This window comes from Bubalus kerabau, chromosome 21 (assembly GCF_029407905.1).
Source record: "Bubalus kerabau isolate K-KA32 ecotype Philippines breed swamp buffalo chromosome 21, PCC_UOA_SB_1v2, whole genome shotgun sequence".
NCBI classification, from domain to species: domain Eukaryota; kingdom Metazoa; phylum Chordata; class Mammalia; order Artiodactyla; family Bovidae; genus Bubalus; species Bubalus kerabau.
The window spans coordinates 48,926,178-48,949,767 of NC_073644.1; the positions used below are offsets into that span (position 1 = coordinate 48,926,178).

Genomic DNA, 23,590 nt, shown 5'->3' on the forward strand with positions numbered 1-23,590 from the left:
TATATACAGAAAAGGACTTCAAAGGAAAGTTTAGAAAATATTGAGTTATGGCTTCGTAGTTCATTTTAGATTTCTTTCTGTATTTCTATTTTTCACAACTAGAAATAAGAAAAAGAAGTAAACATTTTTTTCACCCAACACATTTCACTCTACTGGCCAGGTCTGTCTGATGAAGTGACGGGGCTCCTGAGTGGTATCAGACAACCTGGAAACCAGAAAGAAACATGGAACCTACTTGGTCTCAGACTGTCCACATGGCTTCTTCCTAGTGAGGCTGAGCAGATCTTTGCCATATTTCTCTTCAATTGATGCCCTAAGGAGAACAGGAGAGAGAGTTCTGAGTCCTTCTCAGGGCTGATTCTTATTTATGACACATGGCACTTCCCTTGAAGGCAAAACTGCACATTTTACATAGAAGCTCACAATTCTCTAAAATGTGAAACTCCTACTACAGAACCAGGAAGAATTGTAAAAGACCAGTGACTTCCATCTCTATGGTGTTCTTCTCCAGCAAAAAGTGTATAGCATGAATAATTAAGGCCAAACCAAGTACAGTCCCTTGACCAGCACAGGTTACTACATTACAGAATAATTTTCAAAACTATATATATATATATATATATATATATATATATATATATATACATCTTTTTGGATCAGAGTTTTGAAAATTATTCTGTAATGTGGTATATATGTATATATATATGTTTATAGTTTACACAAATCTATACAAATATGAAATATATACATTTTAAGTGAAGTAAAAGATATTGCCGTCAAATGCTGCACTCCTTAGGCCCACCCCTCCCATCTTCTCTATGAGTATCCTTTTACGAACCTAAGAGGTCTCCTGCATTACAGGCAGATTCTTTACTCACTGAGTCACCAGGGAAGCCCCATAGAGTTCTCCTTTTTGTTGTCTCCATAGTTCTGTTTTTTCCAGAATGTCACATAGTTGGAATCACATGGTATGTAGCTTTTTCAGGCTGACTTCTTTTACTTAGCAATATGCTTTTAAGATTCTCCCATGTCCTTTTGTGGCTGGATAGCCCATTTCTTCTTATTGATGAATGATAATCCATTGTAAAGCTATACTACAGTTTGTTTATTTGTTCACCTATTGAAGGACATCTTATGTTGTGAAAGTTGCTCAGTTGTGTCTGACTCTTTGTGGCCACATGGGCTATACAGTCCATAGAATTCTCTAGGCCAGAATACTGGAGTAGGTAGCCTTTCCCTTCTCCAGGGGATCTTCCCAACCCAGGAATCGAACCCAGGTCTCCCGCATTGTGGGCAGATTCTTTACCAGCTGTGCCACAAGGGAAGCCCTTAGAGTTCTCTGTTCACGGTCAATTCAAATATGTAACTAAACTGTACCAAGGAGATGAGAATTTCACAATAGAAACCCTGCAGTCAGCATGTCTCACAGGAACGTTGTTACTTGGTGTGGTATTATGGGTCTGTCTAAAGCACAAAATATCCCCTTTCCCCCTTTCCTGCTCCCCACAGCCTCTGTCACCATTTCCACGTTGTGTCTCAGCCCCAGTTTTATCTAAATCCTACTATCAAGTTATGGACCTTTAGGTTCATATACCCAAGTTAAACATTTTTTTAAAGTATTATATGAATACATTCTCACACCAAAAGATTCAAACAACACAAAGTCATATGAAATAAAACACAAACGCCTCCCTTCATGCTCTCCCCCAACCCCACGGCCCTCCCTGGGAGGAACCACTGCTAAGACTGCTGTGTATCCTCCCAGTCTTTCTCTGCATTTCCATAGTCATCTCTCACAAACACTCAGCTTTTTCTAGTTACATAACTGAGGTCATTCTATTATTTGCTGTTCTGTTTTTCACCTAGTAATAGATCTGTCACATAGATCTTTCTTTATCAGTACATGCCAGCTACCATGTTCATAATTAGGCATCTTCCACAGTTCAAGATCACCCTAATTGCTTTGCTTTTCACTACTGCCAAGAAGACTTAAATGAACATCCTCAGGCAGATATTCATGGGCATCTCTGAGAATGTTTCTCTAGCTAAGCTAGGACTTCTGAGAAAGTGGATTTACTAGATCAGAAGAATATATCTTTTAAATGTTGGAAAACAGTGTTGAATTGCCCTCCAAAAGAGCCTTCTCAATTTATATTTTCACCAAAAGTGTGCAAGCACTCCCATTCCCAGAAACCCTCTCCACTGTATATTATCAGTCCTCACTAGACTTTAGTAAGAGAGGTTTGAAAAAAAGGTCTCATTTAAATTTACTTTTCCTTGATTTCAGTGATTATGCATTTTATATATTTATTTCTGTATGTTATTTTATGAGTTACATAGGCATATCACCCCAATTTTTTAACTGAACATTTTACCTTTTTCCTATTGTTTTGTAGAAGTTCTTCATATATTATACATATCAATTTTTATTCTTACATGTTATATAGTTTCTCCCACTCTCATCTGTCTTTTCTAAATAATAACCTTATCCACTTTATTAAAATGATACATGCTTATTGCTCAAAAATAAGCAAAAAGAAAAATACAAGAAGAAAGCAACAAACTGTCCAAAATCCACCAACTAAAAATAATTAGTATTAACATTCGGTGATGATTGTAATGGGCATTCCTTTACACAGATATGCAAGCAGGATGGATGGACAGATAGGCATGAGTAATTTTAAAAGAATGAGACTATATTCTATCAGTTCAGCTCAGTTGCTCAGTCGTGTCCAACTCTTTGCAACCCCATAGACTGCAGCACTCCAGGCTTCCCTGGCCATCACCAACTCCTGGAGCTTACTCAAACTCATGTCCATTGAGTTGGTGATGCCGTCCAACCATCTTATCCTGTCATGCCCTTCTCCTCCCACCTTCAATCTTTTCCAGCATCAGGGTCTTTTCCAAGGAGTCAGTTCTTACCAGGTACCCAACGTATTGGAGTTTCAGCTTCAGCATCAGTGCTTCCAATGAATATTCAGGACTGATTTCCTTTAGGATGGACTGGTTGGATCTCCTTGCAGTCCAAGGGACTCTCAAGAGTCTTCTCCAACACCACAGTTCAAAAGCATCAATTCTAAAAGCTATATTCTATACACTATTTAAAAATAAAGTACTGGGACTTCCGTGGTGGTCCACTGGTTAAGAATTTGCCTTCCAATGCAGGGGATATGGGTACAATCCCTGCTCAGGGAACTAAGATCCCGCATAGTGCGGGGCAACTGAGCGCATATGCTGCGGCTATGGAGCCAATGCACCTCAACTCGAGAGGCTGCAGACCGTAACTACTGAGCCTGCGCACGCTAGATCCCGTGTTCCACCACAGGAGACGCCCTCGCACACTGCAACTAGTAGAAAGCCCATGCACCACCACAAAGACCCAGCACAGCAAAAATTTTAAAAATAAATAACATAATATAAAAATAAAGTATCAAGCCTAATTTTAGCTAAATTTCACAGAAGAAAAGGAAACTGAAAGGAAGCTGAAGGAATTGCTGGATTTCAAACGGTCGTTTCTCTAGCACAGGAAAAATTAATTCCTAAAAGACCCTTCCAAAGTTAAAAAGGAGTTTATGAAAATAATTAAGGGGACTGAGACATTAAAATGTTTTAATGATCTATTTCAGTCTTAGTTTCAGACACTTGACAGCCTGTGGTGAAAGGATTAGCACTACTGTACCTCCATCTCCTTCTCAAAATTTTACATTATTTTTACTTAATTTGCATCTATAACACACACTGTTCTCCAATCATAATTCCCCTAGTTGTTTATTAAAATAAATGAGATGCTGACTACCAGTCCTGTTACCATCACTTTTCCATCCCTACAATTTGTATTCTGGTTCATTTCTTGGTTGGCTGGATTTCATCAATTCATGATCTTTCACCAAAATGGCTCAGAAGGGAGGGCATCAGTATTTCCTGAGTTCTTTCATATTTGAGGCCATCTACCTACGGCCTTCATATTTGAAATTATTATTTTTTATTGAAGCACAGTTGATCTACCATGTTGTATCAGTTTCAGGCATACAGCAAAGTGATTTAGTTATACATCTACCTATATATTATTTTGCAGATTCTTTTCCATTACAGGTTATTACAAGATACTGAATATAGTTCCCTGTGCTATATAGGAGGTGACTATTGTTTATCTATTCTATAAATAGTAATACATAACTATTAACCTCATACTTCCAATTTATCTTCTTCCCTGCCTTTTCCCCACCTTTCTCTTTCGGTAACCTTAAGTTTGTTTTCTATGTCTGTGAGTCTGTTTCTATTTTGTAAATAGGCTCATTAGTATCATATTTTTTAAGATTCCACATGTAAGTGATATCATAGAATATTCGTCTTTCTCTGTCTTACTTCACTTACTGTGATAATCTCTAGGTCCATCCATGTGGCTGCAAAAGGCATTATTTCATTCTTTGTTATGGCTGAGTGGTATTCCGTTTGTGTATGTACCACGTATTCTTCATTCATTCCTCTGTCTGTGGACATTTAGGTTGCTTCCATGTCTTGTCTATTGTAAATTGTGCTGCAATGAACCCTGGGGTACATGTGTCTTTTCAAATTAGAGTTTTCATCTTTTCTGGATATATGCTCAGGAAGGGGACTGCTGGATCACACAGTATTTTTAGATTTTTAAGGAACCTCCATACTGTTCTTCATAGTACCTGCACCAATTTACATTCCCACCAACCGTGTGTGAGAATGCCTTTCTCTGCACACTCTCTCCAACATTTATTATTTGCAGACTTTTTGATGATGGCGTGGCATTTATATTTAAATGATACCCTTGCTGGTGTAATGAATGTTCTAAAACTTTCCCTCAGAACTCTGTTAAACTTGTTCCATTGGCTTCTGTCATTGAAGAGAAGACCAAGGCGATCCAGTTTCCCTGCTGTCCGTTCCTGTTTTGGGAATTTGGCTTGTTTCCCTTCCTAGATACTTAAAGTATTCTTTCATTAATTAAATAACTTAACCTGAATGAGGCTCTTTATGATCCTCTGCAATGAACATTTAGTATTTTTACATGTAAAAAGGAATTAAGGCTATTTTCATTAAAAATATTTATATAGAATACATATATTTTATCTTTTCAGAATTATATCCTGAAGATTTCTTGATAATCCTTTGTGGTTTCCAGGAGCAGAATTTACTCAATTCCTTTCTTCTAGCACTAAGGCACCAGGAATCTGAACTCACCTCAGACAGCATCTGATCCCATGGAGAGTCCTAGAATCTGACAAGTATAGTCAGCCCTCTACAACCTTGGATTCTGCAACTGCAGATTTCACATTCACAGATTCAACCAACCGAGGATGAAAACTATTTGGGGGAAAAATTCCAGAAAGTTTCAAAAAGCAACACTTGAATGTGCACATACTGGCAACTATTTGCATAGCATTTACATTGGATTAGGTATTATAAGTAACCAGGCTCCAGTCCATGGGGTCGCTAAGAGTCGGGCACGACTGAGCGACTTCATTTTCACTTTTCACTTTCATGCATTGGAGAAGGAAATGGCAACCCACTCCAGTGTTCTTGCCTGGAGAATCCCAGGGACAGAGGAGCCTAGTGGGCTGCCATCTATGGAGTCGCACAGAGTCGGACACGACTGAAGCGACTTAGCAGCAGCAGCAGCAGCAAAGATGACTTCAAGTATCCAGGGGGGTGTACGTAGGTTATATGCAAATAGTACCCCATTTTATACAAGATTTGAGCAGCTGTAGATCTTGGGGGATCCTGGAAAAATCCCCCACAGATACTGAATGATGACGGTAATGAGTTCCAGCAGGCACAACAGTGTGTTCTTTGAAGAAAACAAGAAGCTTTGATAAAAATGAACCTACAACTTCATCTTCATGAAATCAGGTGAATAACCACAAGATTGAGAAACACTGCCAATGGGAAGTGGTGGAGTCCAGGGACCTGCAGCCAATGAAGGAATCACTAGGACTTTGCAAAAATCACACCCAAATAAGTAGGCTTTATCTAGATCACCCTCCTACCAACTATCCAAAATTTCCCTCTCATCTGCTCATTAATTTGTCATTTACTGAACATCTACTATGTGCCAGGCATCACACTGGGAGAACATAGAGGTGGCCAAAATATGGGGCCTGCCTAGAAGAGCGCATGGGTGAGGGACAGCAAGGAACGTAAACCAGTACTTTCATCTGAATATGAGGTCCATGTAACAAGGGCTGTAATAAAAATGTACAAAATAATATATACGTAACAGAAGAGGGCTTCCCTGTGGCTCAGCTGGTAAAGAATCCGCCTGCAATGTGGGAGACCTGGGTTTGATCCCTGGGTTGGGAAGATCCCCAACCAGAAAGGGAAAGGCTACTCACCCCAGTATTCTGGCCTGGAGAATTCCCAGAACTGTATAGTCCAAGGGGTCACAAAGACTTGGACACGTCTGAGCAACTTTCACTTTCACTTAATTCAATATGAAGATGACAGGAAGACACAGGAGAAGAATGACATGTGATGATAAGAGAGACTGGAGTTAGAAGCTGCAAACCAAGGATTCATTCAACACAAGAAGCTAAGAAAAAGACACAGTCTCTCTACTAGAGCCTTTATGAGCCCATGAGCCTGCAGACCCTGATTTTGGACTTCTGGCCTTGAGAATTAGGAGAGAATAAATTTCTGTTGTCTAAAGCCACCCAATTCATGGTAATTTGCTACAGCAGCCCTAGGAAACTCATATAGTAATAATAGTTTGGCTATAACTTGATCATGAGAAGCTAACATCTAAGGGAACTCGTCACGCCCACCTTGGCAATCTATCATTCTCAAGCCCATCCTGAGAGATGGCTGGCCTACAGTGAGGACCCCAGAAGGACAGCTGTAATCAAGATAGGTTGACTTATCCCTGAAAAAGAACAGGGGGAGTACAGGAGCTTGTGGAAGGAGCCCAGAGCCCCAAAGCACTGTGGCTAGGATCCCTCAGTCCATACTTACAGCTGCTAATTTCACACACAAAGCGGTTCCACAAGCACGCTTCCCTCCTCCCCACTCAGCATCATGTTGCAACACACAGTTAAGAGGGCTGATCTGACCACCCAGTTCCCAGAGAAACCTCTTTTCAAAGAATATATGCACAACATTCTTAGGAGACCACTAAATAAAGTGGAAAAAAAAATTAGACGTGGGGTCAAGAAGTCCTGGCTCTACTATTTACTGCTTTCATAATCTTGGACAAGTCAAACCCCACTGAACCTCAGCTTTCTCATCTGTAAAACAGACTTAATGATATATTCTCTATCTACCTTCTAGGCTTAATATAACAATATTAGTAATGGGTACCATTCACCCACCACTTACTCTGTACCAGGTACTATACTTGGCATGCTGAAGCAGTTAACAGCACAGATTCCAGGGTCCAACTTTCCTAGGTTTGAAATCAGATCTAACCCTTCAGTACCTGTCTGATTTTAGGCAAGTTACATAACATCTCTGAATCTCTGTTTCTTCACTTGTAAAATAATGATGATAAAACTTGCTATACAGGGGTATTTTGAGAATTAAATGAGATAATATATTTAAATAATGTTGGAGCTTATAACTAATAGTTATTGTTGTGCAGTCGCTCAGTCGTAGCTGACTCTTTGTGACCCCATGGACTGTAGCCCACGAGGCTCCTCTGTCCATTATAACTAATACGCCTTCAGTAAATGGCAACTATGGATATAATCTCATTGAGTCACCTTAGCCACCCTCTGCGGCAGGATTAGCCTCATTTTTAAAAAATTTTTGCTGCGCTGGGTCTCCATTGAGGCCCTGGGCTCTTTGTTGCAGCCCGTGGGGTTTCTCTAGTTGCAGCACACAAGCCTCTCTTGTTGCGGCTCAAGGGTTTCTCACTGAGATATGCAGGCTTTTTCCGTTGCTGAGCACAGACTCTATCTAGAGCATGCAGGCTCAGGAGTTGTGGCACATGGGTTTAGTTGCCCACAGCATGTGTGATCTTAATTCCTTGAACAGGGATGGAAGAACCCACATCCCCTGCATTGGAAGACAGATTATTAACCACTGACTGCCGGGGAAGTCCCTATCCTCATTTTCATATTTCTCATTTCCTGCTCGTATCAGGAGCTCAGTACGTAATGTCTGGCCCCATCAAGGGTTTCAGGGGCAGGAGAGTCCATAAGCCTGGGCTACCAGAGATAAGACAGGCTCATTTTAATTGCCAGCCAGTGGAAGACCTCAGGCTGGAGTGTTATGTAGAATGCTGCCTTTAAAGGAAAAAAAAAAAGAAGAAGAGGAGGAGAAGGAAATTTGACCTGGACTTTGAAGGATGGGGAGAGTCTACTTAGGAGTCGCAGAAAAAAGAGAACATTCTAGGTGGGGAAATATGGAGTAAAGATGGAGAGGCAGAGACATCCAAAACACACTCACTAATAATCTCTCTGGCTGGGATAGATGGAGTGGGTGTGGTGAGTGAGAATATGAAACAGAAGGAAAAGGGAGGGAGAGAAACCTCTGTGCTGAGAACAAGCCCAGCCTCCTGGAAATCACCTGCCCTTCTGCCTGCGGTGGATAAGTCATCAACACAGGGTCTGCGTGAGAAGCCTCTGGAGCTGTTCTGGATTCTGTGACTTTCTAGGTTCCCATGGTAAGTTACTTATCCAATCTCATCTCAAAAAGCTGCATTTTCATGCAAAGAAAATGGAAATAATAATACCTTAGGCAGTTGACTGTGTCAAAGGAGGCCATTTCAAAGGGATCTGTAAACCCCAATTATAAAAAGATCCTGAGACAAAACTCTGAGAGCAGCACACAGCAAGTGCTCAGTGTGTGATTTGTTATTTTGTGGCTGTTCAGAGGTTGGTTGTGGTTGTCATCAACTATATCATCACTGATAGAAGATAAGGCAATTTATAATTTACTGGATACATTGCTTCTCTGCTTTGTTACTTACTTGCTGTGTTACAGTAAGTCATCCAGGACTTACCGGGACTTACTGGGGACTCGTTAGCTACAGGGCACACACTGAGACACAGCCCCCGGATTGGCAATATAGATCAAGAAAGGTAGCATTCCTGCCCACTCCAGAGGAGTGTGTGACATGCCTCTGTTCTGTCCATGCGCAAACGAGTGTAGACGGATTTACTGCAATCCATCTGGTACAACCAAGGACAGGGACTTTCTAGCTTCCAAGATGCAGGTTGAAACAGCACGGAGGGACCCAGTCCTAGCTGCATCTGAGAGAGAGGGAGAGGGAGGTCCCCCGGGGAGTGCAGTATCTCTCCCTAACCCTTGCTGCCCCTGTGCAGGTAGAGCCACCTACCAGAAATTCCAGAGAGGTTCATGGTGGGGCTTCAACATTTTGGGGGGATAGAAGGCCACCACCTTAGATATAGGGCATATTTAGTCCCATATCATAGATATGTTATAAATGTATGTGATTACACCTCATGACACTGAGCAAATAATAGTTTCACTTTCACACTTCATGAACAAAAATAACAAATGTGTGTGCATGCTAAGTCGCTTCAGTTCTGTCTGACTCTTTGTGACCCTATGGACCCATCAGGCTCCTCTGTCCATGGGGTTCTCCAAGTAAGAATACTGGAGTGGGTTGCCATGCCCTCCTCCAGGGGATCTTCCCAATCCAGGGATAAAATAATAAATAATACATGACAAACTGCTATTATCTTTTCCCTGTGTGTGTTTTTTTCTCTAGTCCATAGGAATACCAAACATCCCAGGGTTCCACCTGAAATTTATGGCAGCTCAGTAAAGTAATGCTCAAGACCCGAGGAGGGAATTTCAGCAATATCAGACCACGGCCCAGACTGAGGCCCAGGCCCCATACACACCCCACACCTATGACAGCAAAAAAGAAAGGCTGGACCCCCAAAGCTGAAGAGGATGGCACCTCCCCTCCGGAGTTAACCATGAACAGAACACGCGCCCTTGATGGAGCAGTCTCCTTCTGGCAAGCATACCAGCAGGAAAGGAGGCCCAAAGCCAGCAGCCCCCTTGCTCAGGGGCCTCAAGCCCCCCACCTAGGGCAGACATATCCAACACCTTGACCTGATGCCAGCAGATTCTGCCCCCAGACCGGTGGATACGGGACTGGCTTCTTTTGTTATGAAACTTCTGAAGAAAGATGACCATATACTAGAAATACCACATAAATATTCAATAAGTTTTAATTTGCACATGCTTTCTCTTCTTACCCACATATTTCTGTGAAGATCTTAGTTTTTTAGTTCTGTTTGGACTTGTGATTTTCAAACCATGGGTCATCATGACCCATTTGTAAACCATAAATCAATTCACTGGATTATGACCAGCAGTTTTTAATTAAATAGAACTGAACAAAATAATAGGATGCTAATGTTTAATCAAACTTTTATTTTATGCATGTCTGTACGGGGTGGCAGTGTAAAATGTATTTCTTATAGAATGTGTGTTAGTCACTCAGTCGTGTCCGACTCTTTGTGACCCCACGGACTGTAGCCCACCAGGTTCCTCTGTCCGCGGAATTCTGCAGGTAAGAATACTGGAGTGGATTGCCATGCCCTTCTCCAGGGGATCTTCCCGACTCAGGGATCGAACCCAAGTCTTCGGCATTACAGGCAGATTCTTTACCGTTTGAGCTACCTGGGAATGATTTTTTGTTACTGAGGGGTATAGTCAAAAAAAAAAAAAAATCCAGACACCACTGATACACACCACCATCCTGGTTGTATCAGGGGATCCTTGACTCGACCTGCCTGGGCAGCAGAAGCTTTGACCAGTAGCCAACACCTCCTTCGTGTATGAGAGGCAGAGCTATTTCACTTCTAGGAGAAAATTTATAGATGCCCTACTGGAGGAGAAATACAAAATCAAGGGATGTTCTAAAATCTCTATACCCTGTGCAGTGGGGAATCTCTTGTGTGTTTGCTACTTTGTCAGAGCTCTGTTGAAGAAAGGAGGAAGCCAATCTCCAGTGCCTGCCAAGAGAAAGGAAAGTTGTAACTTGGCATCACCACTTTCTACCAGCTTGGGTAGAAGATGGAGGCTGGTCCCTCAAAGGAGGCACAGTGACTAGCTCCATGGAGCCTGACAGTGGACAGACCTCTCTCTGTCCACCTCTCCTGAGACGCACAGTATGTCAGTGCTCAGCTTCCCGGGACCTTTGAAACAGTTTAAGAGGGAGATGCCTCACCATCAGAGCATGGGCAACCAATGTGAGCTTTGTTACCCTAATGTTCTCCCCTGGAGGACAGCATGGCAACCCACTCCAGTATTCTTGTCTGGGAAATCCCATGGACAGAGGAGCCTGGTGGGCTATAGTCCATGGGGTCACGAAAGTGTTGGATACAAGTTAGCTACTAAACAATGTTCTCTTGGGCTTCCCTAGTGGCTTAGCGGCAAAGAATCCTCCAATGCAGGAGACACAGGTTTGATCCCTGGGTTGGCAAGATCCTCTGGGCAAAGGAAATGGCAACCCACTGTAGTATTCTTGCCTGGGAAATCCAGTGGACAGAGGAGCCTGGTGGGCTACAGTCCATGGGGTCACAAAAGTGTCAGACATGACTTAGTGACTAAACAACAACAATGTCTTCTTGAGTGGAAAATAAAAGATTTGATTGAAAACATTTTGCTGTCTGTACCTCCAAGTACAGATCTCTCACTCACTGCCTTACAAACAGAACAGGTTCATCAGTTTGGGTCCTGGCAACAACCCAGATCTTTGGCCAAAAATCCTCCTAAACCACTCCTTCATCCAGAATCACTGGGAAATGGAGGATTCCAGATGAATGAGATATTCCACAAACTAACTTAGCCATTAAGTATAGAATGTTTTTAATCTTAAAGGAAAGGAAGAGAAGGGAAGAGGAAGGGAGGGAATCCTCTAAACCATGACAGAGCCCCCCAGACCTCCAAGCCCATCACCATCCGGAGGGGCCTGCTTCTGCATCCTTCTCACCAATCCCCCAGCTCAGTGGTCTCTGAACCAGGCTCTGTCTCCCTTCACCACACAGGCCTGGCCTGCGGTCCCCCCATGATCCTCCACTCATCCAAGCCACCTCGAGTTGAGGGACCCTTTGAGATCTCCTCCTCCATGAAGCTGCCCCCCGTTTTAGCCAGTCCTCCACAATCTCCCCCTCTGCCATGAGGTCCTTCAGTATCACGGGTATCACAGAGCACAGCACTTTGTTACATTTTGTTTGTCGTTTCATTCATAAACTTTATCTCTCCATGGAGTTCCTAAGAGCTTTAGGACCAAGACATCCTTTACTTCTTGGGTATCATTCTGTAACATACAGCAGCGGGCCTTGTGAACCACTGAAAACAAACACAACCCGTAAATTGTCCTTGTCGGTGTGGGAGCGTTCTGCCCACTGTGTTTTCAGAGAAAAAAAAAACGGCAGGTACCTTTCTTTTAAAAAGTCTTCAAACTCTTTGCAGTTCTTACGGCCATTGTTCAGATGCTGGACGATACTGTCGTAGCCAATGGTGCTGAGGATGTCTGAAGTCTGGTGGGAAAAACAACACTGTGTGAGATGGGGAACCGGGTGACATCAGCCCTGAGGTCTAAAGCAAGGACGGGGCGGCGGGGACCCGGGGAAGCCGGCCACGGGGACTTTTCGAGATGCTTACCTCCAACGCACATGTGACCAAAAAGGACAAAACAGAAGTTCAGAGTTCTTGTAGCTGTGGAAGACTTTTTAGAATTATGAAACTATAGGGTCACAAAACAGGAAGGAAGTGACAGAGCATTGAGAGGCACATGGTCGAGGGAGCTGGCTGGCTCGGGGCCCCTCCCTGGGTCCCCACCATGCCCTGATCAGGCCAAGCAGGCAGCAGGAACTGAGCCCCCCTCCAGCCTTCTGCTGAGTGAGCTCCATCCTGCAGGGGGAAACTCACTCACGCCACAGGTCCTCATAACGAGGGCTACACAGCATTCACTCTGGCCTCCCCCTTGTCTCAGAGCTTGACCCTGAAAGCTCTTCCTGCAGCCAAGAAGCCTGGTCTGAGGGGCAAGGGCATCACTGAGCCAGGCCCCAGGAGAGGGAGGAGGGGCCGGCTTCCCACTGTAGCAGGAAGGGAAGACCAGCAGCCAGCGGGCCCCGGATGGCCTGGCCCCAATTTGGGGGAAAGGAATTTTTTTTTTTTTTTTTACATTTTAAGCGAGTCATTTCAAATCAGTTCAGCTCCGTCGCTCAGTCATGTCTGACTCCTTGCGACCCCATGGACTACAACATGCCAGGCTTCCCTGTCCGTTACCAACTCCCGGAGCTTGCTCAAACTCCTGTCCATCGAGTGAGCCATTTATTCCCATTTTACTCTACTATGTGCTCTGAGGTTGGAGGAAGCTGTCCAAGTCTCCCAAAGCAGTAGTGTCTTTTAAAAATCAAAGTCTCCTCAGCTCCCCAAACCAACAAACCAGGAGCTCTGAAGAATACCCGCTAAAGTGTCTCCTATTGCAGCTGGCTCCCTGCTTCCTACTCCACACGAACATGTAATAGGTGGTCTGATCCAGACTCCAGGCCCTTAGGGAGCTTGGTTAGGTGGTCTTTTGGTGTGTCCTGGGGAGCTTTGAACTGAGCCACCCCCAGCCCAGCCCCACCACCCTCCGTCTGCTGTGGAAAGTACTTCTCTGCCAATGGGGGGTGGGGTGGGGGTGAGGGGGCTCCTGAAGATTCCTCTCTCCTGCCTGCCCAGTCCAGGACACTGGAGAAGCAGAATTTCTCTCTTCCATTTGCTGCAACTCCTCATGGCCTGGCTGAACAAACAGGGGTCCCAGAGAGACCCCGCAAGAGCAAGGCCTGAGGCTGATTTCAACATGGATTCAGAAACTTAACTGGCTATAACTCACATTGCATTTTTTAAAAATGGATTATTGAAAGTATAGTAAATTTTACACATGGACATACAAATAAATCTTAGTTAGAAATACACTTAGTTCTATGGGTTCTGGCTGTTGTTTCAGCATAGATTTAGGCCTTGGGAAGCCTAAAGAAATAGCTTCCACCGAAGCTTCATTTCCCTACCCTCCTTGCTCCATACACCTCTTGTGTCTCAGCAGGGGAGCCTTCTACCTGCCCCCGGAGTGCAGAGCTCAATGGCAACCCCGAGACGATGCTTGGTCTTGGTCCAAACCCTCCAGCCCCAGGATTTCTGGAAGCCTTCTCTGAGTAGCCCTAATGCTTCTTCCTCTGGGCTCTCAGATTCTCCAGCTCCTGAATCTGCTGTTTGCCACCCCTCCTTGGGAGTAGCCTTGCTGGCCCAACTCCACTCCAAGTGCCTGTAGCTTCTTCTGAGTCTTACACAGATCCTACACACACACACACACACACACACACACACACACACCAAAAATCTAGCTTAATATTATGCACACCAAAGGTCTACAGTAACATTCTGTGGGATGAAAATGCCTATTGTGTTCCCAGCCAGATGCACTAGAACAATGAAAACAAAGACTCCTGAGGGAATGAGGGAATGAATGGGTGGGTACAAAGGGTCAATGTCAATGTTGATTTGTAGTCAGAAGTGCTTTGGTCTTCCCAGGGAAGTACTCTTGGGTTCTCTGTTTTATGATATTCATTTGGAAAAGGTGGTTTCCTTTTTCTCAATTAAGGGTGCGGACACTCTTTGAGCTGGGTAGGGAGGGTGGAGCTAGACTAGGATTTCCTGGAAACAAACCAAATCACCAGGCCTCCTGGCCACCAGCCTTAAAAAACCAGAACTGCTGCTTCAGAGGAGTGACTGGACTCCAGAGGTTCTCAAGAAAGAAAATCTCCAAGAGAAAACAAAGAGTGTCCAAGCCCAAGCACAAAGTGGCAGGAAGTATGGCCTGGAAACTCCTTCCCATGCTCCTCGGAAAGCAGTGCTGAGAAGCCCTGACTGGCAGGTGCAGAATAAGAAGGCCAAGGAGGAAAGAAGAGATGTAGCTGCGTAAGCAGCAATGAGCACCAAGATAACACAGCAGGTTTGCTGTCAGAAATGAGCGAGCCGAGCCTGTAACCCCATATACTGCTTTCCAGCATCCTGACTTCTCTCCCCTAGCTCTTCCCGTGCTGCTCTCTCCACATCCTCCAAATGGGTGGTGTACATTTATACCCCAGGACCGCTGCACAGGACTTTCCTACCATGGGAATGGCATCTCCTCCTCTTCACTTAAATCCCACCTCACTTCAGGGCCAATTCAAATCCCAAGTCCTCTCTGAGGTCCTCCTCAGACAATTTATCCTACAGTCTCCCTTCCCTCTTCTGAGTACCTGGTGTGTTTAATGATGATTCCTCTTCTTTAGCCCTGATTACATACTATTTTGCATCATTAGTTAATAGTCTTTAAAAAATTAGTCAACTTTAAGTATATCTAGATTATACCCAAACTTCATCACCCACAATAGATCCTACATCAATGGCTTAAGAAATCTGTTAACTGTATACCAACTACAGACAAGGTACTTAAAAAGGTTACAAAGATGGAGTCCCTTAGTGTTCATTTGGGAGTCAGTAAAAGACACACACACAAAACAAATGTGTATGCATAAAAAAATTAGAGACTGAGACAGAATATAAGACTACACAGAGAAAATATATTGGAGAAGGAACTGACAAGCCAGTATTCCTGCCTGGAAAATTCCATGGACCCAGGAGCCTGATGGGCTACAGTGCATAGTGTCACAAGAAGCGGACACAACTTAGCGACTAAACCACCCCCACCAGAGAAAATATATATATTATTTCCCACCAGAGAAAAAATAAATGAGGTGGAAAAGAGAAAATACATTAGGATCATCAGAAAGGAGAAGATATAAGATTTAAATTGAGTCATTTAAAGCGACTGGATTCACACTAGAAATCAAAAGATATTTCAAACCAACTGATGGTGAAGAAAACAACACATCAAAGTTTATGAGAGGCAGAAAAACAGTGCTTATAGGGAAATTTGTAGCTTCAAAGGTTAATGTTAGAAAAGGGGAAAAAAAAGGTTTTAAAATTAATGATCTAAACTTTTACTTTATGGAACCACAAAAAGAAGAACAAATTTAAATTTGCAATAAGTAGAAGGAAGAAAATAAAAATAATAGAACACAATGAAACAGAAATGGGCAAACAATAAAGCAAATTAGTGAAACCAAATGTTAGTCCCTTGAAAAGTTTAATAAAATCAGAAAACCTATAGCTGGGTTGATCAAAAAATAAGAGAAACAGAAAGAAAAGAACACAAATTATCAATGTCCTTACTGTGACAAAGGGCATCTACAGAAACCTAGCTAACAACTTAATGGCAAAAGACTGAATACTTTCCTTCTAATAAAGAGTAAATAAGGAAAGAAAAAAAACAAAGAACGTACTTGTTGGAAAGGAAATAATAAAACTGCCTATATTTTCAGACAACATGATTGTGTACTCAGAAAATCTTAAGAAATTTACCCCTCAAAATTACTAAAGCTAATACATTTAACAATATTGCAGGGCACAAGATCAATACATAGAAGTCAATTACATTTCCATATACCAGCAGCAAAAAAATTAAACATGATTTACATGGCATTAAAGATATAAAATATTCAGAAATTAATGCTTAAAAGGTTTAGTAACATTACGTCTTACTAATGCACACACCATTAGTAAAAGATGGGTCACAGACTCAGATGCAAAACCAAAATAAAAAGCTTTGGTTTATAGATACAGGCAAATACCTTTCAAGCCTTGGGGCAGGAAAAGATTTCCTGGAGAGGACAAAAATACATACTGGTAAAGAAAAAAACAGAAAAGTTGGACTTAATCAACATTAAAAGCCTCTGTTCATAAAGGAGATTATTAAGAAAAGTAAATGGCAAGCTGCATGCTGGAAGGAGATAATCACAGTACATATGTCTGTCAAAGGACTTGTAACCAGTGTATACAAATAACTTCAACAAATTAATCATAAAGATATAAGCAATCCAGTAAAAACTGGGCATAAAAAAAAACTGGGCATAATACTTAAACTTTATAAACTCTTCATAAAAGATATTCCTTTGACCAGAAAGTTCATGAAAAGTTGTTTAACATGACAGGGAAATTCAAATTAAAGTCACAAGGATATCTACTTCGTGCCCACTAGAACAGCTGAGATTAAAAAGTCAACACTGAATGTCAGCAAGGATGTTGAACTATCAGAACTCTCGTTTATTCCTGCTGGGAGTGTGAAAATGGTACAATCATTTTGAAAAATGGCAGTTTCTCAAAAAGCTAAACATGGGCTACTCTATGACCCAAAGTTCTACTCTGAAGCATTTACTCAAGTGAAAGGAAAGTATATGTCACAAAAAGACCTGTATAAGAATGTTCACAGGACTTCTATTCACAATAGCCCCAAACTGGAAATAACCCAACGTCTAACAATGGATGGATGATAGACAATGTGTGGTATATTCATACAGTGGAATACTGCTCAGCGATAAAAAGGAAAGAACTATTGACAGTGAAACGGGGATGAATCTCAAAAACATTATGTTCATGAAAAATGCTGGATACAAAAAGTGTTTACTGTATAATCCCATCTATATGAAGTTCTAGGACAGGCAAGCACTCTAGGATTTACTTTTATGGTAAAGGAAGTAAGAACAGGGATTGCCTAATTCAGGGGAGAAATTGAAGGTGGACTGGAAGAGACATGAGGGAACTTCCCGGAATGATAGCAATGCATCCAATCAAGATATTTCCAGACGTCCCTGGTGGTCCAGTGGTTGGGAATCTGCCTGCCAATGCAGGGGACACCAGTGTGATTCTGGTCCAGGAAGATCCCACATGCCTCAGGACAATTAAGCCCGTCCACCACAACTGCTGAGCCTGTACACTGCAATGACTGAAGCCCATACACCCTAGAGCCTGTGCTCTGCAACAAGAGAAGCCACCACTGTGAGAAGCCCACGCACCACAACTAGAGAACAGTCCCCGCTGGCAGCAGCTGGAGAGAGCCCACGTGCAGCAGTGAAGACGCAGAGCAGCCAAAAATAAATAACTAAAATCAATAAAATTAAAAATTTAAAAATTGTTTAAAAAATCTTTCCATGGAGGTGTGAGTTGTACCAGTATGTGCAGTTTTCAAACTTGTTGGTCTGTGCCCTTCATCTTAGGCAAATGACACCTCAAAAACTTAAAAACAAAAAGAAAAGAAAAATCGATTAGGAGTCAGAAAATAATGGGAGGGAGGGGGCAGTCACTGGAAGGAACAGCCTTAAAAATGGATCTGGTCTTGGAGTCCCAGGTGAGGCAGGGAAATGAAAAAGAAGGAGGGGCAGATTCAAGAACCCAGCAACCTCCCGAAGACCCAGAATACAAGGTTGAAAATGCTCAAATTAAAAAAAGAAAAGAAAATGCTCAAATTATAGAGGTAAATAGCATTCAACTTTTCAAAATTTTTTATTTTTTAAATTATGAAAGCATGATAATGCATGTACAGGAGATTTGGAAAATACAGAACAAAGTTACATATAGTTCCACTATGTGGGTGAGTTTCTCAGTCATGTTTGACTCTGTGACCCTATGGACTGAAGCCGCCAAGCTCCTCTGTCCATGGAATTCTCCAGGCAAAAATACTGGAATGTATTGCCATTCCCTTCTCCAGGGGATCTTCCTGACCCAGGGATCAAACCCAGGTCTCCTGCATTGCAGGCAGATTCTTTACCATCTGAGCCACCAAGGAAGCACCAGTTCCACTACATATTACAATTATTTTTTTCAATTATTTTTAAGTAGATAAATTAAGATTTTAGTTGGAATTTCAATATCAAACTCTCAAAAATTAATAGAATGGACAGAAATGTAGCAGGATATAATAGACCTGAAAAGCACTATGAACCGATTCCACATAATTAAGATTTATACAAGTTTCACACAACATCAGGGTACAAATTCTATCCAAGTTCCCATAGGCTATAAACCAGGAGACACTGGAACATATCCAGGGACATAAAACAAGATGCAAAAATATCATGGTCTAAAGGTACTGAGATCATAGAGTCTGTTCTCTTATCACTGTGGAATGATGTTAGAAATCAATATCAAAAGATATTTGAAAATAACCCACATATTTTCCAGTACAATGTGACTTTACCCAGAAAGATCTTTGACTTAGTCAGTGAAAGCCTCAAGAAAGTTAAAAGACTGAAAAAATCACAGAGAGTGATTGCAGGGAAGAAAGCATTTAGATGAGAAATTAATATCAAGGATACTTTAAATGTGTTTGGAAATTAAATGTACACTTTTAAATGTTGGGTATATCTAAGAAGCCATGACAAGGAAAATTAGAAAATATTTGTAACAGAATAAAAATGAAAAGAGAATTTATCAGAATTTGTTGCATGCAGATAAAGTTGATCAATGCAACTAAATTTGTACTTTAGTTAATAAATACTGTATCACATTTTAATTTCCTGTTTTTTTTATAATATAATATTTCTTTATATTTTCAGAATTGGGTTAGAAGTTTCAAGCTTCATTCAAAATTTTTTAAAAATCACTAAAATAATAAGCTTTCTAGAATTTTAACAGTAATATGAGATGCCAGAATAAATGGAACTATATCAAAGTTTTGAGTGAATATAAATTAGAAATCTAGCATTCTATTCATACTTAGTCAAATAAGTGGAAGCAAAATGTCATAAATTTTTTAGCTAAGCAAAAATTCATGTTTTCTAAATATATATACATATTATACCTACTATACATGTATGTATATATATTATATAATATATATAGGTTTCCTTGGTAACTCAGACGGCAAAGAATCTGCCTACAATGCAGGAGACTGGGATTTGATCCCTGAGTCCAGAAGATCCCCTGGAGAAGAAAATGCATCCCACTCCAGTATTCTTGCCTGGAGAATTCCATGGACAGAGGAGCCTGGCGGGCTATAGTCCATGGGGTCATAAAGAGTTGGACATGACTGAGCGACTTTCATAGCGTGTGTGTGTGTGTGTGTGTGTGTGTGTGTGTGTGTGTAAGGTTCCCAGGCAGTTCAGTTGTAAAGAATCCACCTGCTAATACTGGAGGTGCCAGAGATGCAGGTTCAATCCCTGGGTCGAGAAGATCCCCTGGGGAAGGAAATGGCAACCCACTGTAGTATTCTTGCCTGGAAAATCCCATGGACAGAGAAGCCCTGTGGACTAGAGTTCGTGGAGTCACAAAGAGTCAGCCATGACTGAGCTCGAGCACATATATGTGTACAAAAGCTTTTCTACTACACTTGATAAAAGTTTGAGGAAGAACAACAAAAACAGATAGAAAATTGGAAAACAAAAGCTAAATGAAATGGTGATGATGCTGATTTAGTCGCAAAGTCGTGTCCGACTCTTGCAACTCCATGGACTGTAGTCGACCGGGCTCCTCTGTCTATGGGATTCTCCAGGCAAGAATGCTGGAGTGGGTTGCCATTTCCTTCTCCAGAGGATCTTCCCAATCCAGGAATCAAACCTGGGTCTCCTGCACTGCAGGCAGATTCTTTACCGACTGAGCTACGAGGGAAACCCAGGTGAAATGGGAGCACTGAATATGAAATAGAAAAAATGAAACAAACTAGATAAAGGTAAAAGATCATCATATAGTCCAATATTTTTCCAGTTGTTTTTAAATGTGGCTGCTCATTAGAATCACATCTGGAGTTTGGAGAAAAAAACAATATCTGGGCATATATATTTTGCAAAATATTCCAAGATAATTTTAATGTACGTCTGGATTTTAAAAAGTGGTTACAGGCTTTTCTGTTAAATGGTAGTTTTAGTGATACAGAATTCTATTATTTTCTGTTGACCAATCATGATGCAATGGTATTAATGTTAGGGGAAGCACACTGGCTGAAACCACCCACCCTGGCCAGGCACCATAGTAATCATTTGCGTGAGTTATTTCACAGCAGAAAGTCCTGGTAAGGAACACGGAAGTAATAAGCCACCACTAACGGGAAGAGTTCAGGAAAGGTCAAGAGGAGACACCACATGTCCTGCCACCTCCCAGAATCCTTCTTGCTGGCATCCATCTTGGCTGAGCAATGTGTGCGCCACCAGGAAGAACCCTGAGTTAGAATGATCGGTCAAAGACAACCTGGAAACTAATCCCATCCCCACAAAACCCAAGACTGTGAGCCACATGGCAGAGCAATTCTCCTAGGTTCCCTTACGCTACTGCTCTCCACCTGGGTGCCTCTTCCCAATAAAGTCTCTTGCTTTGTCAGCAGGTGTGTCTCCTCAGACAATTCATTTCTGAGTGTTAGACAAGAGTCCGCTCTCAGGCCTTGGAAGGGGTTCCCCTTCCTACAATATTAAAATGAACACTAGTTGCATAATCACAACAGTAAAAGATGTTTATCAGTTTTCGCAATTAACAGCCAGACAAAAAATAAAAGATAATTACAATTGCCAGCCATAACAGAAAGTATTCAAGTTTTAATCAATGGATTAGTACTTTAATCCGGAGAAGGCAATGGCACCCCACTCCAGTACTCTTGCCTGGAAAATCCATGGACAGAGGAGCCTGGTAGGCTGCAGTCCATGGCGTCACTAAGAGTCGGGCACGACTGAGCGACTTCACTTTCACTTTTCACTTTCATGCATTGGAGAAGGAAATGGCAACCCACTCCAGTGTTCTTGCCTGGAGAATCCCAGGGACAGGGAAGCCTGGTGGGCTACCGTCTCTGGGGTCGCACAGAGTCAGACACAACTGAAGCGACTTAGCAGCAGCAGCAGCAGCAGTACTTTAATCATAAAACCACTTCAATTTCTGTAAGACAAAAAATTTTCCAGCACAAGTGTGCCATATTCAGGAGATGTGTGAGCTGAAGAATAATAAAAAAAAAAACAGTCTTGCTGTGACACCAGTGGGTGTCCAGTCCAGGTGGGGTGTGGGTTCAGAGGAGAAGGAAATCTCCATGGGCTGCCTGATGGAAGGTAACTCCACTGGCAGCATCTCCTCAAATCCACCCCTAACACTCAGGTCTAGTCTCAATGAATCCAGGTATATGTACTCCTCCTATGTGCCCAATCCTAAGGCTCATTCTGCAGGGACCTCTGAGAATTTGTTTCCAGTGATCTTTTTCCACCATGTGGATGCTAGGCAGAAAGACAAGGCAGAGGGGAAGCAAAGGATACCTGTAGTCTCCAAACTACCATCAGAATGACATGTGCTACCACACACAGAGCATCCACACATTCAGTTCGGTGGTGCTTCTCACATCCATCTTATCATGACATCTGCTACACAATTTGTTTCTCTAGATGTGGGCTCCAAGGACCACCTAATGCCAGAATCACCCAGGCAGCATGGTAAACAGGCAGACCCCCAGGTCTTACCCCAGACCTGGTGATTCTGATCTGGGGTGGGGAAATCCCCACCTTTTATACTCCTCCTGTTGCAGAGAAGAACCAATTGTGACTCCATGTTGGAACTGTTTATTTGATTTGCTTTTCGTTGCTGTTGTTATTATAATCATACATAAGGGCATGCCTCAGAAGATGTTGTCCCTCTGCCTGACTATTAAAGTGTCTTTGTTCATCTCACAGAGAGACAATCTGACCCTGCCCACCTGTGAATGGCTGCAAGAAAGAAGAGATTAACACAACCCTTCCTTGATGCTGGCCATTCACAGAGATGTTTTATAAGACTGATGGCCCTTTTACTTTCTCATTGCCTCAACCTCTCTATTCTACCTTTTGACTTTGGTTCCTCATTGCTTTTCTCTCTGGTTCTATAAAAGAGCCTGGCTTCCAAACCCCAAAAGATGGTTATTTTGAAACATTAGTCTGCCATCTTCTCTGTGTGATGGCTTTCTGAATAAAGTTGTGTTCCTTGCCTCAACTCCTTGTCTCTCAGATTCATTGGCCTGTTGTGCAGCAAGCAGAGAAAGCTTGGCCTCAGTAACACTTCAAAAACTATAATGCTGCTTGAGAACTGCCGCCATAGAAATTACAAAAGATGGAAGAATAATCATGACTCCTGACTCAAGGAAAGCAGGATACTTGCACATGAAACTAGAGAATACAGCAGAATGGGGCGGGAAAGAACGATTGTTTTTATCAATAAACGCAAAGGAGAAGAGGCCAGAGAAGACTCTCATGGTTTGCATTTCTTTTTATAACCTCCAATTTTGAGTAAAAAGTGCAAATTGGCATAATGCCCATTGGAAGCCCAGAGAGCCCCCTAGAATGGGGAGAAGGCACTAACTTTGCATTACACACAAAGGCTGCATTTGTTTGAAGACTGGCCTTAGGATGTGTTAACATGGTGTACTTTGCATTAATGGACTGCAACATGCTGAATATAAACACAGTGAACCAGGAGCTATTTCCATGTTTACAGCTGAAGAAAATAAGAAGGAAGAGAAGTTCTCCTTATCACTTCCTCCAACCACAGTGAAAGATTTTAACTCTCAATTAACAGTATTATCCAAATCTTCACTATTTATTAAAAGCTATATGGTGACAGAAGACAGGAAAAGACCAAAGACTTCATTTTACCTCTCTCTGCTCTCAACCTCGGTCTTTCTTTTCTATCTCTTTTATCAGAAGAGGTAAAGCTAAATGGCTCAAACTCACCTTATCTGAAAATATAGATTGCTGCTGCTGCTGCTGCTGCTGCTAAG

General features: G+C 42.1%; 1 protein-coding gene across 1 annotated transcript in view; it reads right to left on the reverse strand.

The window, feature by feature from the left end:
- The window catches only part of PSTPIP2 (proline-serine-threonine phosphatase interacting protein 2), a 95,200-nt gene that overhangs the window by 39,659 nt on the left and 31,951 nt on the right, over nt 1-23,590 (reverse strand). Inside the window, exons 2-3 of the mRNA XM_055559629.1 lie at nt 12,388-12,488; nt 236-313 (exon numbers count right to left, since the gene is read on the reverse strand). Coding sequence (XP_055415604.1) covers nt 236-313; nt 12,388-12,488 — 179 coding nt within the window. The remainder of the gene's footprint in view (nt 1-235; nt 314-12,387; nt 12,489-23,590) is intronic.